This window comes from Gracilinanus agilis, chromosome 3, assembly GCF_016433145.1.
Source record: "Gracilinanus agilis isolate LMUSP501 chromosome 3, AgileGrace, whole genome shotgun sequence".
Lineage (NCBI taxonomy): Eukaryota > Metazoa > Chordata > Mammalia > Didelphimorphia > Didelphidae > Gracilinanus > Gracilinanus agilis.
Genome location: NC_058132.1, coordinates 87,337,929 through 87,353,376, shown reverse-complemented (window position 1 = coordinate 87,353,376; position 15,448 = coordinate 87,337,929). Strand labels below are relative to the sequence as shown.

Sequence of the window (15,448 nt, the reverse complement as noted above, 5' to 3'; positions counted from 1 at the left end):
ATGGAATTTAAAAAATTAAACTAATGTGATGATCTTGTTTAGTCATTTCAGTTGTGTCCAGTTCTTAATGACCCTATTTAGGGTTTTCTTGGTAAAGATACTGGAGTGGTTTGCCATTTTCTTCTCCAAGTTCATTTTATAGATGAAGAAACTGAGGCAAACACAGTTACGTGACTTAAGTACCTAAGGTCACACAAATGTCTGAGGCTAGATTTGCATTCAGGTATTCTTGACTCTAGGTCTAACACTCTATACACTGTGCCACATAGCTTCCTTATGTGATATTCTAGGGAGGCAAAAGTCTACCTTCTTCCTTGGTAATAATGCTTAAGCAATGCTGTGTTCATTTCTCAATGCCCCATTTTGTAGAAGGCATTGACTTACAGTATGGAGTCCATGTAATATTAGGATTGAATGAAGGAGCTGAGGGAGGTTCATAATAACATTTGAACGGTTGTCATGTGAAATAGAGATTAGACTTGTTCTGGTGACCCCAAAAAGAGAAGATGGAGAATGAGTATAAATTGCAGAGAGGCTGATTTCAATTCAATGTAGGAAATTACTTCCTAAGAATTATATCCTTCAAAAAATGGAATAATCTGACTTGAGTAATTGTAGTCTCCATTTTTGGAGAACTTCAAATAAAGCTGGGATGAACCATTGCCTGAATCACTACAAGGGACATCCCTGTGTAGATATGATTCAGACTAAGTAACCTATAAGGGTTCTTTCCAACTCTGAATTCTGTGGTTAAGTAGTTGAGGTGGCATTGCACATTACAGTCATTTGTAGAGGTGTCATATCCCCTAGTAAATTGTAAAATCCTGTGAGCATAAGATTTGTTGATGTTTCCTTGGCTCAGACTCCAAATATATGCTTGCCATGAAATAAGATTGTAGAACATTACAGCAATATTTTTATTTCCAATGTTTTACACATAGTAAATATGAGAAATATTTTTCATTCATTCTTAGCCTTTACCTAAGTCTCTTCACATTTGGACTTGGGCAGGAGAATGAAGAGAGTGGAGAGAATGGAGAGTCAGCAAATCTTAAGAAACATGAGTTGTTCTCTGAATGTGAATTGGAGACCTTAGTAGAATCTACAAATCCATAGCATTTCCTGTGCATCATCTCACTATTGTTTTCTGGTTAGGCAGTTTGGATTCTTCCTTCCTTAGTTCTTAATAGCTAAGATATTAAGCATATTAATAGTATAAATTTCTTAGATTTAGAGCTGAGAAGAATTATATAATTATAAATCTAGACTGGTAGGGACACCACAAATTATCTAGTTCAACTCCCTTATTTTATACCCGAGGCACCTGAAGCCTGGAGATCACATGAACAGTAAATAGCAGAACATAAATTTGAATATCTGGGTCCTCTGACCCCAAAACCAGTGTTCTTCCCATTTCACTTTCAATACCATTATCAACCTGGCTTGGGATTGACATCATCAGTCATACCCTTCCTTCTGCAGTTCTTATTTTTCCATGTCTGCCTCCTCCTCCTCCTCCTTTGCATTGGCTGTTTCTCACACCTGCCATATATTTCCTCATCTCTGACAAATAGAATCCCTCTCTTCCTTCAAAATGTGGCTCAAGCACCACCACCTTCTACATGAAACCACTAATAATTTCTCCCCTTTATTGCTGCTTCCCCTAAACTACTTCCTGCTTAATTTACAAGGGTTTATTTGTATTTATTCTCTTCATATCTATTCTGTATCACCTTATACATGCTTCTTGTATCCCTTATTGTTCTCCAAAATCCTTGTGGGTAGAAACTGTTTCTTAATATTTTGATCTCCAGCATCTAGCAGAGTGCCGAGCCTGTAGTTAGCACTTAATACTCTATAATTATTTGATGGTAACCCCCAAAAATGTTGGGGGTTCAATTCAGACTTGACTTTTGGATACATTCCAGTCATTCATCCTTTCTACAGAGCTAGAACATTAGCCTAAAACTTCTAATTTATGGGCTATGAATTTCCCATTGCAAAACTGAACCAAGTATAAACTGATAGTTTCTTGCAAATAACAGATGCTAAATTAATGCTGATTTATTTGAAGTGACAAAACCAAGTCACAATCCTCAAGGCTGTCCCTGAGGAACTGAGAGAGAGATGCTGAAGTGAGGAGTTCCTTGGGGTTTTGGGTTGGACATTTTTTCTTTCTACAACAGAAACTGCCCAATGGGAGTGGGATGGTGAGGAGAAGAGTGGATTGTGAAGGAATTTAATTCTTTCTTGAATATGTTCTATTCAACATGAAATTCAACAAATATTTATTATGGTTCTCCTGTATGCCAAGTTCGATGATGGTTAAGATTCAAAGTTAAAATGAGATACAATTCCTGGCCTTATGAAAATTAATGTCTAGTAAGGAGGATATATAACTAATGACATATATGTCCAAACAAAAATCTATGGGATTTATGTGTGTACATGTATGTGTATAAAACATTTACATAGTTCTTTAAAGTTTTCAAAACACTTTACAAATATAATTTTATTTTATCCTAATAACCATCTTAGAAGAAAAATGCTAATATATTCCTATTCCACAGATGAGGAAACTGAGGCAAACAGAGATTAAGTAACTTGCTCAGGATCACATAGTAAGTGTCTAAAGTCAGATTCAACCTCAGATTCTCCTCGCTATACATCCAATGATCTTACCTACTGCCCTATGATATATATTGTGTTGTAATATATGAGGTATATTCAAATATGCCCAAATAACATCTCTGACACTACTCCCTGTATGACCCCAGGCAAGTCACATAATCTCAGTAACCTAGGCAACTATCTAGGACCACAAATTAAAGAAAAGATTCTAATCAAGTTTTGTAGAGGGAGTTTCCTCATCTGGAGTTCTCAATATCAATGAAATCATTGGTCTAATCCTGGTCTCTGGGGGATTTACGACATGTGAAGAAATAGTTAATCAATTAAGTTTTTATTAATCACTCACATAATAAGGACACCATGCTAAACTGGAGATATAAGGAAAGGGATTGAAATAATTTCTACTCAAAAAGCTTACATTATAATGGGAAAGACAAGAAGTACATATAAAATATATATGAAACATAAATAGAAGGTGAATAAACCCAATTCTACATGAAGTGCCTAATTTTGGAGGCAAGATCCCAGCACCTGGAAAGATCAAGAAGGGCTTCATGCAGAAAAGATAATGTTTGATCAGTATCTTGAAGGAAGGGATTAGAAATAAGGAGGGATTGTATTCTAAGCATGTAAAAAAACCAGTATAAGGATAAAGAGTGGGGAGGGGTAATGCTATGTGGAAGGAACAGTGAGAAGATCAATTTGACTAGATGATAGATGTAGAAAGAACAATATCCAATGAGCCAGGAAAATTAGGTTGGGGCCAAGTGTGTAGAACTTTAAAAGCTGAAAAGTAGTTAATATTTTATCTCAAAGACAATAGAAAGTCATTGAAGTTCATTGAGTTAAGGGAGAAAGGCAATGTGATCAGATTTGCACTTAAGGGAAATTATTTTGACAGTAATTTGCAGGATGGACTAGAATGGGGAGAAACTTTGAAGTAGAGAGACTGAGTAGGGAGTTGTTGAAACATTCTAGTACAGGAGTTATGAGGGCATAAAATAAGGTGGTATCTTTCTGAATGGAGAGAGGGTCTCAAGGGCAAGAAAATAGAAATGGCAAAATGTGGCAAAATTGTCAAAATAACACTTAAATAGATGAGAGAAGAATAAACAAAATACTATGTGAGATCTGAAGGGGAAGTTCATTACTGATTGGGGCTTCCTGAAGCAGTGGCGTTTGAGTCGTACTTAACTTAGGGATTCAGAGAGCATAGCAGATCTCCTGAACACAGTAAAGAAAGGCCTCACCCTTTGAGAAATATTCATTCATTATTTTTCCCACTGTCTGAAAAAGTGACTACATTTTCCTTTATCCTTCCTTCATGAAATACATTCAGAAGATTCCCTTATAAAACTATATTTATAGATAACATCATAGGCCAATGACCTTGCCTGACTTTTATTATGTGTATTTATATTTGGGTTGCAGTGATGTAAACTGTAGAACAACTGAATCTATAGGGTAATAAACTATGTTATGATGGTTCCTGTTGTGAGATTAAAAACTAATATATAATATCTCCAAGTATTATATTTAATGAGATTTATTAATAATAACTAAAGCAAAAAGCTAGAGTAAAAAGGGAGCTAACTCAGCTGCACATGTGGGGGAAAAAGAGAGCGAGAGGCAGAGTTTACAGCAAACTTATAAACAACACGTGAAGATGAAAACGTGGGGGCACAGGGAAAGGGATGCTGGGAGATGAAGTCCAAGGGTACAAAATTTCTAATTATACATTGTTGTATAGATCAGGCAGCTAGGTGGCACAGGAGATGAGTGTTGGGTCTGGAGGCAGGAGTACTCATCTTTCTGAGTTCAAATTTGACCTCAGACACTTACTATGTGAAGCTGAGCAAATCACTTAATCCTGTTTGCCTCAGTTTCCTCATCTGTACAATGGGACAGAGAAGGAAATGGCAAACCACTGCGATATCTCTGCCAAGAAAACCCAAAACGATGTCATGAAGAATCAGACATGACTGAAAAATAACTAAAAGATAATAATAAAACTATAGTTTAAGGACTCCTGGCTCTTCCATTGTCTGTGATATTGTGTAAGTCTGGACCTATTTTTTTTTCCATGTAAGCTGAGGAGGTTATTCCCTTCTACGGTCTAAATCTTTCATCCTGTGATCTTTTTTTTTTTTTCACCACTGTAATGTTTCTGACTTTTTTTGTAGGGGGGAAAAACATATTTTTTCTTTATCATCCACTTCAGTGACCTGACTGGTGTCCCATCATGACTACCTTCAACTTTACCCATGGGAAGCCTTCTTACTTCATCCTAAAAGGCATCCCTGGATTGGAGGATACCCATTTTTGGATATCAATCCCCTTCTCTTCCATGTATTTCATCACTGTTCTGGGTAATGTCACCATCCTGTTCATCATCACCACAGAGCGCACGCTGCACAAGCCCATGTTCCTGCTCCTCTGCATGCTGGCTCTCACTGATCTGGGCATGTCCACCACCACCATTCCCAAAGCACTGTGCATTTTCTGGTTCGGCCAAAGGGAGATCAGCTTCGAGGGCTGTTTGATCCAGCTGTTCTTCATCCACTCCATCTCTGTCATGCAGTCAGCCGTTTTGATGACCATGGCTTTCGACCGTTATGTGGCAATCTGTGAGCCGCTGCGCTACGCCACCATTCTCTCCAATGGCCGCATAGGTCTCATTGCGCTGGCCAGCTTAGCGAGAGCCGTCGCGTTTATCCTTCCTATGCCCGTCCTTCTTCAGCGAATGCCATTTTGTTCGGGCCGGGTGATCCCTACCACCTATTGCGAACACATGGCTGTGGTGAAAATGGTGTGTGCGGACACCACCGTCAACCGTTTCTATGGCCTCGTGGTAGCCCTGGTGGTCGTTGGCCTGGATTTCTCTGCCATTGGCTCATCCTACGTGTTCATCATCCGGGCTGTGATGCGACTCTCCTCCAAGGAGGCTCACCACAAGGCGGTCAACACATGCACCACACACATCTGTGTGATGCTGACATCTTACACACCTCCGCTTTTCTCTTTCCTGGCCCATCGGTTTGGTCGGGGCATTCCGCCCCATGTTCACACCATTCTTGGCAATCTTTACTTCCTCGTGCCCCCTATGCTCAACCCCATCATCTATGGAGTAAAGACTAAGGAGTTTAGGGACAAAGTGACCAAATATGGTTGCTGGAAAAAGGAGCCCATTACCAAAGCCCCCAGTCAGAAAACTATCTGATGATTGGGAGGGAGCAGGGATGAATAGAGAACAGGGAAAGAAGACCAGGCAAGTTGAGATTTGGCTCCTGCCTAAAAATGAGATATAAAATATTATCTCTATGCCAACTCTTGACATGCTAGTCACAAAGTCGTATGGCCTGTTCCCTGTTACTATAGACATAGACTCAGAGATCAGCCTGCTCCTTTAAGACCATTCTGTTTTAGATTTGGAAAATATTAAGGTGTTAAGATATCCAGGACATTAAAAGCAGTGGAATTATGCCTTGGCTAAGGAGGATTGGGGGGGGGGGGGGCTTGGAGAGAGGGAAAGAACATGAAATGTGTAACTATGGGAAAATATTCAAAATAAAAATAAAAATATAATTTAAAAAGATATCAAGGACATTAATGAGGAAAAAGCAAGATGTACCAGTCATGTATCAAGAATAAAAGAAAATAGGTGAATGACCTAAGCCCTTTAACAATATCTCTAAGGTATTTTCTTAATGGACTCCAGCATCCAGTGGATCTCTTCTAGAGGATTTGTATAATCATTTGAAAGAGAACCACCCAGTATGGAAAGTCATAGAAAGGTATGATTCTAACTTGAGGAGGAAGTACTGACAAAGATGAGATCACACCCTTTTTTTTAAATAAAATTTTCTTGATTCTACTATATGCCTTCACTCTCCCATCCCAGAATTTCCTCTTTTATAACAAAGAATATTTTTTAAAGTAAGAAGAAATGAAAACACTGTTAGTAGATCTCTGAATTGTTGCAATTATTCTAGAAGACAATTTGAATTTTTTAAATCATTAAAATATAACATTTTTCTCTGGTGATCCTAATCCTGGATATATACTCAAAAAAGGTGGGGGTGGAGTAAAAGTGTGTGTGGGGGGAAGTCCCATATTTTGTACATCAAAATATCCATCATAACAATTTTTCTTATGGTGTCAAAAACATGAAAAACAAGTAGGTGCCCATTATTTGGGAAATTGTGGAACAAATTGTGCTATGTGAATGTGAGCAATTCAGAGAAACACCACAAGACGATGAAGTAATGGAAAGTGAAGAACAAAGACATCAATAACAGGAACAAAGCAACACAGATATAGATGAACTCAGATTAATGATAATAACCAAGCTTTGTTCTGGAGTAGAGATGATGAGACACAGTTCTTTCTTTTTCAGAGAATTATGGGATATTCTGAATGTGGAATGTTACATATACTGATAGACATAGTTGTTTTTTCAGTCAATTTTTCTTAGCTATTTTTCTCTGACAGAAAGAATGTTTCAGTGGTTTGGGTATATACCCAAAAAGAAATTACTGTGATATAAAAAATAAAGAGTATCAATAAAACTTTTTAAAAAGATAATTGAATTCAAGTCCCAGTTCCAAACCAATTAATTGTGTTAATTCAGATAAGTTGCTTGGTGTTTCTTTCCCCAACTATAAAATGGAAGTGATGATACCTACAGTAGTACAGTCTCCACACTTAAATTGTGTCATCTTACAAAGAGGCAGTTTTCTCTCTGGGTTGCATCTGGACTTAAAAACCCTTGGACAAAGTGGTAGAAAGTCCTACCGAACATGACAAGATAGGAGAGCCTAAGGATAAAGAACTAAAATGTTTGTAAGTCACACAGGAAACCAATGTCAACCCTGCTATTCAGTGCGCTCTCACTTTTTCCTTCTCTAATTCTTCTAATCTCTCTAATAAAGCTACCATCCTTTAATTGCCCTGAATCTTCTCTATACAGATTCTAACTCACATCTTCCAGCCTTCTCCTAGGCTTACACTTCTATCTTTCCTTAAAAACTCAAACATTTGCAGAAACTTTGCAGATAGAGTAGGTCATTGACTCTAAAAATAAATATGATAGATGAATACAGGGATTACAAACCCATTATTAGTTTAACAAATGACCAAGCCTGAGATTGTTACATTTCTTCTTAAACAGGCTCTATTTTCTAAATTCCTTATTTCAGTTTGTAGCACCATGATTCCACTTAATAACCCAAGTTTGAAATATTATTTTTTACTCCCCCCACTTTCCTTCACTTCTCATATCCAATAGTTACAAAAAATCCAGATACAAATACCTCTGTTATATTCCTCATATGTCATCAATAATTATTATTCCTCTAATACATTTAGGCACTGTGCTAAGGTCTGGGACTACAAAGAATGACAAAAAAAATCTCTGCTCTCAAGGAATTTACAACTAATAGGCAAGAAAGAATGCAAACAAGATATATTCAGAATAAATTGGAGATATTCTCAGAAGAAAGACAACACTAGAGGTCTTGGAAAACCTTCTTAACAAAGGTAGTATTTTAGCTGAGATTTGAAGGAAGATAGGAAGTAGAGTGCTGAGAAGAAAGAGAATGCCAGAAATGAAGGACAACCAAAGAAAATTTCTTGAATGTGTTTTCTCATATCTATTTCCACTGGCACTACTCGAACTTTCAGAAATGCTTCCTAACAGATTGTCCTGCCCTAAAGCAAACAGCTATGTGGTACAGTAGATAGAATGCTGTTTGGGGAGTCATTAAGACCTAAGTTGGAATCTTATCTTGAACTCTTACTTGCTATGGGTCCCTGGCAATTCACTTAACCTTTCTCTGACTTAGTTTCTTCATCTACAAAATGGAGCACCTAGTGCCCAGGACTGTTGTGAGATTTAAATAAGATTATGTATGGCACTTTGCAAACTTTAAAGGACTTTGTAATTGCTAGTTATTATTATAAACACATCTTTTTGTGCTGCTGCTAGACATATTTTCTTATGTATAAATTTGGTTATAGCTTTTCTTTGTCCAAAATTTTTCAACAGGTCCCCATTATCTAATTTAATTTCTTTTATCTTATATTCAATACTCTAACTGGGCAGTGAGAGTGCTGAATTTTGCAATAGAGAATTTGGAATTAACTATTATTTTTGCAACTTTCTTTCTCTGTGACCTTTGACAAGTTACCTTACCTCTCTGTGACTCAGTTTCCTCCTCTATTGAATGAGAAGATTGGACCTAGGGGCTTTAAAAGCCCTTTCTGGTTCTAACTGTTTGATTCTATGAACAACTTTCCATCCTAGCCTCATCATACATTACTTCCCTGAAACTAGGCAGAACATTAGATGTGGAGCAGAGTAAGTAAAAGTCCAGTGTCTATCCTATAAAGGAAGCCATTGCAAGGGATTTAGTATTCTACTCTCCAGCCCTCCAATCAGAGGGGAGAGGAGGTTCAGGGAGGTGGTATCCATTGGTCAAGACCTTTCTACTACTCAAGTGTAGACTGTGAAGAATCTATCTCCCTTATTAGATGATAAGCACCTTGAGGGCTAGGGACGTCTTTTTGCTCTTTTTGTGCCCTGGGTGTTTAACATAAAGCACACAGCATCTAGTTGCTTAAAATGTTTGATTGATTGACTGAATGAATGAACAGGACTAGACCTTGGTTTTATGGGGGTTGGGAGTGATTCTGCTGAGAAAGGAGTTGAATCCCGTGGATGTATTATCCCAATCTACCTTCCATAGAGGTAGATTCCCTTGAGCCAGGAGACTGGCTTGATGAATTACAAGTTCATTGGGACTCCATAGTATGATGAGGCAGGCAAAAAAAAGTTAGTATAACTTAAAGGTTTTATCAAGAGGTATAGATCATCTCACCATACTCTTTTCTGGACAAACTACAGCTAGACTTTTGTGTTCAGTTCTGGGCACCAAACTTTGGAAGGAATATTTGTAAAGCAAATCATGTAGAAGAAAGGGATAAGGAAAGGAGAAAAGCCTGCACACTGGGCTATATGAGAATTTCAATTGGACTTAGATAATTAAACACTTATAGGCTAAATGTTGGTTACTTCAAGTATTTGAAAGGCTGTCCAGGAGAGTGATTATTAATCTTCTTCTGCTTGTTACAGAGAGAATTCATGGATTAGATAGGGTTAAGGTGCTCTATTATCTCTTAAGACCATTTTAAGTCTGAGAACTGATGCTTCTCCATGCAGAACAATAAGATGAATACCAAAATAAACAAAAATAAAAATAAATTTTTGCTTCTATGTCCAAGTTTCTTTCCTTTCTAACTCCTAGAACTACTTGTCCATAGCTCTCTTACAAGAAACAGAAATTCCATTCAAAGTCACTCTAAATAATATAAAATACTTGGGAATCTACTTGCCAAAGCAAATGAAGGAATTATATTAATACAATTAGAGAACACTCTTCACCCAATAAAGTCAAATCCAAACAATTGGAAAAAATATTAATTGCTCATGGGTAGACCAATCTAATATAATAAAAATTACAATTCTAACTAAATTAAATTATTTATTCAGTGCCATACAAATCAAACTACCAAATAATTATTTTATGAAACTAGAAAAAAATAATGACAAAATTCATCTGGAATAACAAAAGGTCAAGAATATCAAAAGAACTAATGAAAAAATGTGAAGGAAAGAGGCCTACCAGTACCAGATCTCAAACTGTACTATAAAGCAGCAATCATCAAAACAATCTGATCCTCCCTAAGGAACAGAATGGTAGGTCAATGGAATAGATTAGACACACAACATACAGGGGTAAATAACTTTGGTAACATTGCATTTGATAAATCCAAAGATCCCAGCTTTTGGAATAAGAACTCACTCTTTAATAAAAATTGTTAGGAAAAATCGAGGAGAAAAAAGTAAGGCAGAAACTAGGTATAGACCAATATCTCACGTCCTATACCAAGATAAGATCAAAATGCATATATGCTTTAGATATAAAGAGTAATACCGTAACTAAATTAGGGGAATACAGAATAGTTTGCCTAGAAGATCTTTGAAGATGGAAAGAACTTATGACCAAACAAGATAGACAGACGATTATAAGATGTAAAATGAATATTTTTGATTATATTAAGTTAAAAAGCTTTTGTACAAATAAAACTCATCTAACCAAGATTAGGAGGGAAACAACAAATTGGGGGGAAATTTTATAACAAATGTCTCTGGTAAAGGTCTCATTTCTCAAATTTATAAAGACTAAATAAAATTTGTGAGAATACAAGCCATTCCCCAATAGCAAAATGGTCAAAGGATATTAACAAGCAATTTCAGATAAAAAAAATCAAAGCCATCAATAATCATGTGAAAAAATCTTATAAATCTCTCTTGATTAAACAAGTGCAAATTAAAACAACACTGAGGTACCACCTCATACCAATCAGATTGGCTAGGCAGTAAAGGAAAATAGTAAATTCTGGAAAGCATATGGCAAAATTGGGACACTCATGCAATGATGGTGGAGTTGTGAATTGATCCAACCATCTGGAGGACAATTTGGAACTATACCCAAAGGGTAATAAAACTGTGCATACCCTTTGATCCAGTAATACCACTACTGAGTCTGTATCCCAAAGATAATAAAAATGAGGAAAGGACCTATTTGTACAAAAACATTTATGGCAGCTCTGTGCCCTCATTTTAACTGTATGAATCTCACTTTCAAGTGTGTTTATTATATATTTTTAATCTATTTCCTAATCCATTCTGCTACATTTCTGTGTTTTGTGGATAAGTTCACCCCATTCATGTTCACTGTTGTGATTCTTAAGTTTACATTTCACTTGGCCTCTAAAGTCCCACCCAGCTCCAAATGTATGATTTTATGAAGTTCTTATGCTTTTTAATCTTTTCCTCCCAATCTTTCATTTAAAAAGAAGGATGAAGGGGGCAGCTGGGTAGCTCAATGGAGTGAGAGTCAGGCCTAAAGACAGGAGGTCCTAGGTTCAAACCCGGCCTCAGCCACTTCCCAGCTGTGTGACCCTGGGCAAGTCACTTGACCCCCATTGCCCACCCTTACCAATTTTCCACCTATGAGACAATACACCGGAGTACAAGGGTTTTAAAAAAAAAGAGTAAAAAGAAGGATGAGGTGAAAGAAATCAAAGGAATCTAATCAGCACTAATAATTTACAATTGAAGTTATATGTTCCTATTCTACTGCCCCTCTTCTCTTCATCAATAGCAATTCTTATCCTTCTTTCTTTCTCTTTTTAGCAACTCTTTTATTAAACCTTCTAAAATTTGTTTTACTTGTGACAATTGCTCTTCAAATACCCACCTTCTCTTTCCCTGTTCCTAACTGTATCCATATTGATGTTCAGTTCTCTCTATGTGTATGTGTGTATTCAATTTCATTTGTTTGATTCAGATGAGAGTGAAGTTATAACATGCCTTACCCTTCTACCCCTTTCTTCATGCTTGCTTATTTGACTTTTTACACACTCCATTTAAAGAAAATAGTAAGTTCCTTCCTCTTTTTCCTTATTTATTTACTAGTATAATCCTTTTTTCTCTCCCTTAAAACCATCAAAACAGAATAAAATCATACCCAGGTGCTATATAATTCTCTTATTTCCTTTTCTCTGTATCCATTGAACACATTAAGATCCTCAAAGGATGCCAGTCTCTTTTCTCCCTATACTAATGTAAGATGCATAATTTAGTGCCTTTTGAATGCTGAAATATAACTTTTCTAAGTGATTCTTGACTCCTGCATTTGTATTTAAAAGTTTTTATTTGGCTCCAATCTTTTCATTAAGATTTCTTGATAGTTATCTATTCCATTAAAAAAAAAAAAACATTTTCCCTTCACAGGTAGGATTGTACTCCATTTTGCAGAGTTAGCTTTTCTTTATCGTAAGGCTTTATCTTTGCTTTTTGGAATATAATACATGATTTTTGTCCTTTTAAAGTAGTTACTGCCAATTATTGTGTGTTTCTAACTATATAATACATACAGCATTAAAAAAAATTTACTTGAAAGTTCTATATTACATTTGTCATATTCCTGGATGTTTTTGTTTTCTGGTTTTCTTCAGGAAATGACCAAAAGATTCTTTTATTGTTATTTTGCCTACATCTTCTAATATAGAGGCAGTCCTTTTATGGTTGCCTAAAATATAGTGTTCAGGTTTTCTATTTACAGGTTTCAGGGAGTCTGATTATTTTTAAATTATTTCTTCAACCTGTATACCAGAAATTTCACGTTTTTGACAGATACCTATTTTTTCAAATTTTTCATTGTCTTACTTTTGTTCTAATATTTCTTATTATTTCATAGAAATATTAACTTCTGTTTCCTCTTTTCTTCATTTCAGAAAGTCTACTACTTGTGTAAGTTTTCAATCTCTTGCTCTAAACCAATCTTCTGGAATTGTTCACCCAAAATCTCATTTCATTTATCATTTTATTTTTATCTCTTCCCTAATTGTTTCCAACATTTTTTTCATAAGTCTTGAGGCCAAACCATTTATTTTCCTCTAAGAGTCTGCTTATAGTTATAGTGGATTTATTCTCTTCTATATTGACCTCTTGAGCATCTCTCAACAGATAATTTTTTCATTGTATTCTAGGTTTTAGTCTACTAACTCATATTTTCAGCCTCAGTTATTGCTTTGGGATCTTGTTTTTGGTCCAGTCCCTTCCAATCATTTTGCATTTGTTAAATAGGCTTTGTTTGGCCCTATCTCTTTTGTCATCAGGATATCACTGCTACTTTCAACCTAGAGGAGAGACTGGTACTAGAGCCCACTCTGTGTTATAGAGATAGCAGAAGACAGATTAAAGCAGTCCAGATAGTGAAGCAATTAAAATATTTATATATTAGGAACCTGTATATTTCCCATATGTGGAAGAGATGTGTTTTAATGTGTGTGTTTGTGTCTATGGTTCATTAAGAGTGCTGTATTGAATATAACCCAATGGAATTGCTTGTCAGCTCCAGAAGGAGGAGGAAAGAGGGAAGGAAAGAACATGAATCATGTAACCATGGAAAAATATTCTTAATTAATTATTTTTAAAGAGAGTTCTACATTGAGGCCAAATATGTTGTGGCAAAGGCATCAGATTAACTGTCAAAGATTCATCTTAGTTATCCACTTACATCTTTGTGTCTTGGGCTGATAGCCAGAGTATCCCTCTTGCACAGACATTTTACTATTTTATTCCGGATCTCTTTCATCTTAATTCCATAGATAACAGGGTTGAATAATGAGGGCATGAGTAAGTAGAGATTAGCAAGCAGAATGTGTGCATGAGGAGGGATGATGTGTCCCATGCGGTGGGTTATGGAGGAGAAAAGGGCAGGCACGTAGGTGATGAGGATTACAAAAAAGTGAGCTGAACAGGTATTAAGTGCTTTTAGAATGGCATCTCGGGATGAGAGGCGCAGCACAGCATGGAGGATCAGTACGTAGGAGACCCCAATAAGCAGGAGATCAAACCCAACCACCAGGAGAATGACAAACAATCCATAGACACGATTGGGCTTGGTGTAACCACAAGCCATCTTCACAACAGCCATGTGGTCACAGTAGGTATGAGGAATGGCTGTCCTGCAAAAGGTCAGTCTCTGGAGCAGTAAGGGCATGGGCAGGATGAGCACAACTCCTTTGGCAAGGGCTAACAACCCCAGCTGCCCTACCAGGGTATGGCTCAGAATTGTGTTGTAACGGAGCGGCTCACACACTGCCACATAGCGGTCAAAGGCCATCGCCACAAGGAGGGCTGAACGCACCACAGATGCACAATGGATGAAGAACATCTGAACAAGACATCCTTTGGTACCAATGTCATGGGCATCAAACCAGAAGATGCAGAGTTGCCTGGGAATTATACCCAATGTAGATACCAAGTCAGACACCATCAGCATGGCCAAGAGGGCGTACATAGGTGTCTGAAGGGAGGGCTCTGTTGCTACTAGAAAAAGAATGCCACCATTGCCAATGAGGATGGCAACAAACATGGACGAGAAGGGAATGGAGAGCCATAAATGCTGGGCCTCTAGACCAGGGACACCCAACAATGTGAAGATCGTAGCACCAGAATGGTTGGAGATCAGCATGCTAGAATGGAATAATAACTATTAGTTGAACTGCAGATAACCTTTGTGTAAAGATAGACAAGTCTGATATTTTAGGACTATGTCTGAAGTGAAATAGGGAGGAAGGAGGAAACATGGACCCTGTTTTCAGAGATACTCTGGTCTTTTGGAGGAGATATTATCCCAAACTAAGGGAAATCCAAGTTTGTTGGGAGAGATATTGCCCTCTTGTAGAGCCCTAATTTGAGGATGGAGACATGCCTTCCATGAAGTAATCCCAAGAACCTCCTGCTATGTAGGGAGGGAAAATGGCCCATCAATCCAGGAAATCCCCAGTCTGAGAAGGGTAATAGAATCTTTTTTGCTGATGGAGAAAACTCATACTCTACTCAGTACTTACCCCTAGGCAATGAATAGTGCAATTAGGTAGATTCTCTAGCTCGAGGTAGATACTTTTTAGCAGGGAAAGGGAATGATCTTGAGTACAACCTTCTTTGGTGGGGTAGACCTGATCTCTTCATTACTCTATCCTTGAAACAACTTATCCAGATTTCATGTTCCATACTTGTAAAATGAATTGATTAGATGTGATGACAACTTGGTGAATCTTCTTCTAGTTCTAAATTTGTGGTTCTATGAATAATATCACATTATTTTGTGTGTCTTCTATTGACTTTGTTAGTTTCCATTGAACTTTATGAATTTTTTTCCAGTAGAACAGAAGTTCTTTG

The 15,448-nt window shown here is 37.0% G+C and overlaps 2 protein-coding genes across 2 annotated transcripts; one reads left to right on the top strand and one right to left on the bottom strand.

The window, feature by feature from the left end:
• Window positions 1-4,873: 4,873 nt before the first annotated feature.
• Window positions 4,874-5,851, top strand: LOC123239985 (putative olfactory receptor 52P1). Its single transcript, XM_044667324.1, has one exon. It carries the CDS (start codon window positions 4,874-4,876, stop codon window positions 5,849-5,851), a length of 978 nt encoding a protein of 325 aa, XP_044523259.1.
• A 7,915-nt stretch (window positions 5,852-13,766) lies between these two features.
• Window positions 13,767-14,738, bottom strand: LOC123241104 (putative olfactory receptor 52P1). The gene has a single exon (XM_044668807.1). The coding sequence runs from the start codon at window positions 14,736-14,738 to the stop codon at window positions 13,767-13,769; it is 972 nt and encodes a 323-aa protein (XP_044524742.1).
• Between the last annotated feature and the right edge of the window lie 710 nt (window positions 14,739-15,448).

What these genes read in the sequence shown, in the direction of transcription:
- LOC123239985 (XM_044667324.1), top strand. Translation starts at nt 4,874, where the DNA reads ATGACTACCTTCAACTTTACCCATGGGAAGCCTTCTTACTTCATCCTA.
- LOC123241104 (XM_044668807.1), bottom strand. Translation starts at nt 14,738, where the DNA reads ATGCTGATCTCCAACCATTCTGGTGCTACGATCTTCACATTGTTGGGT.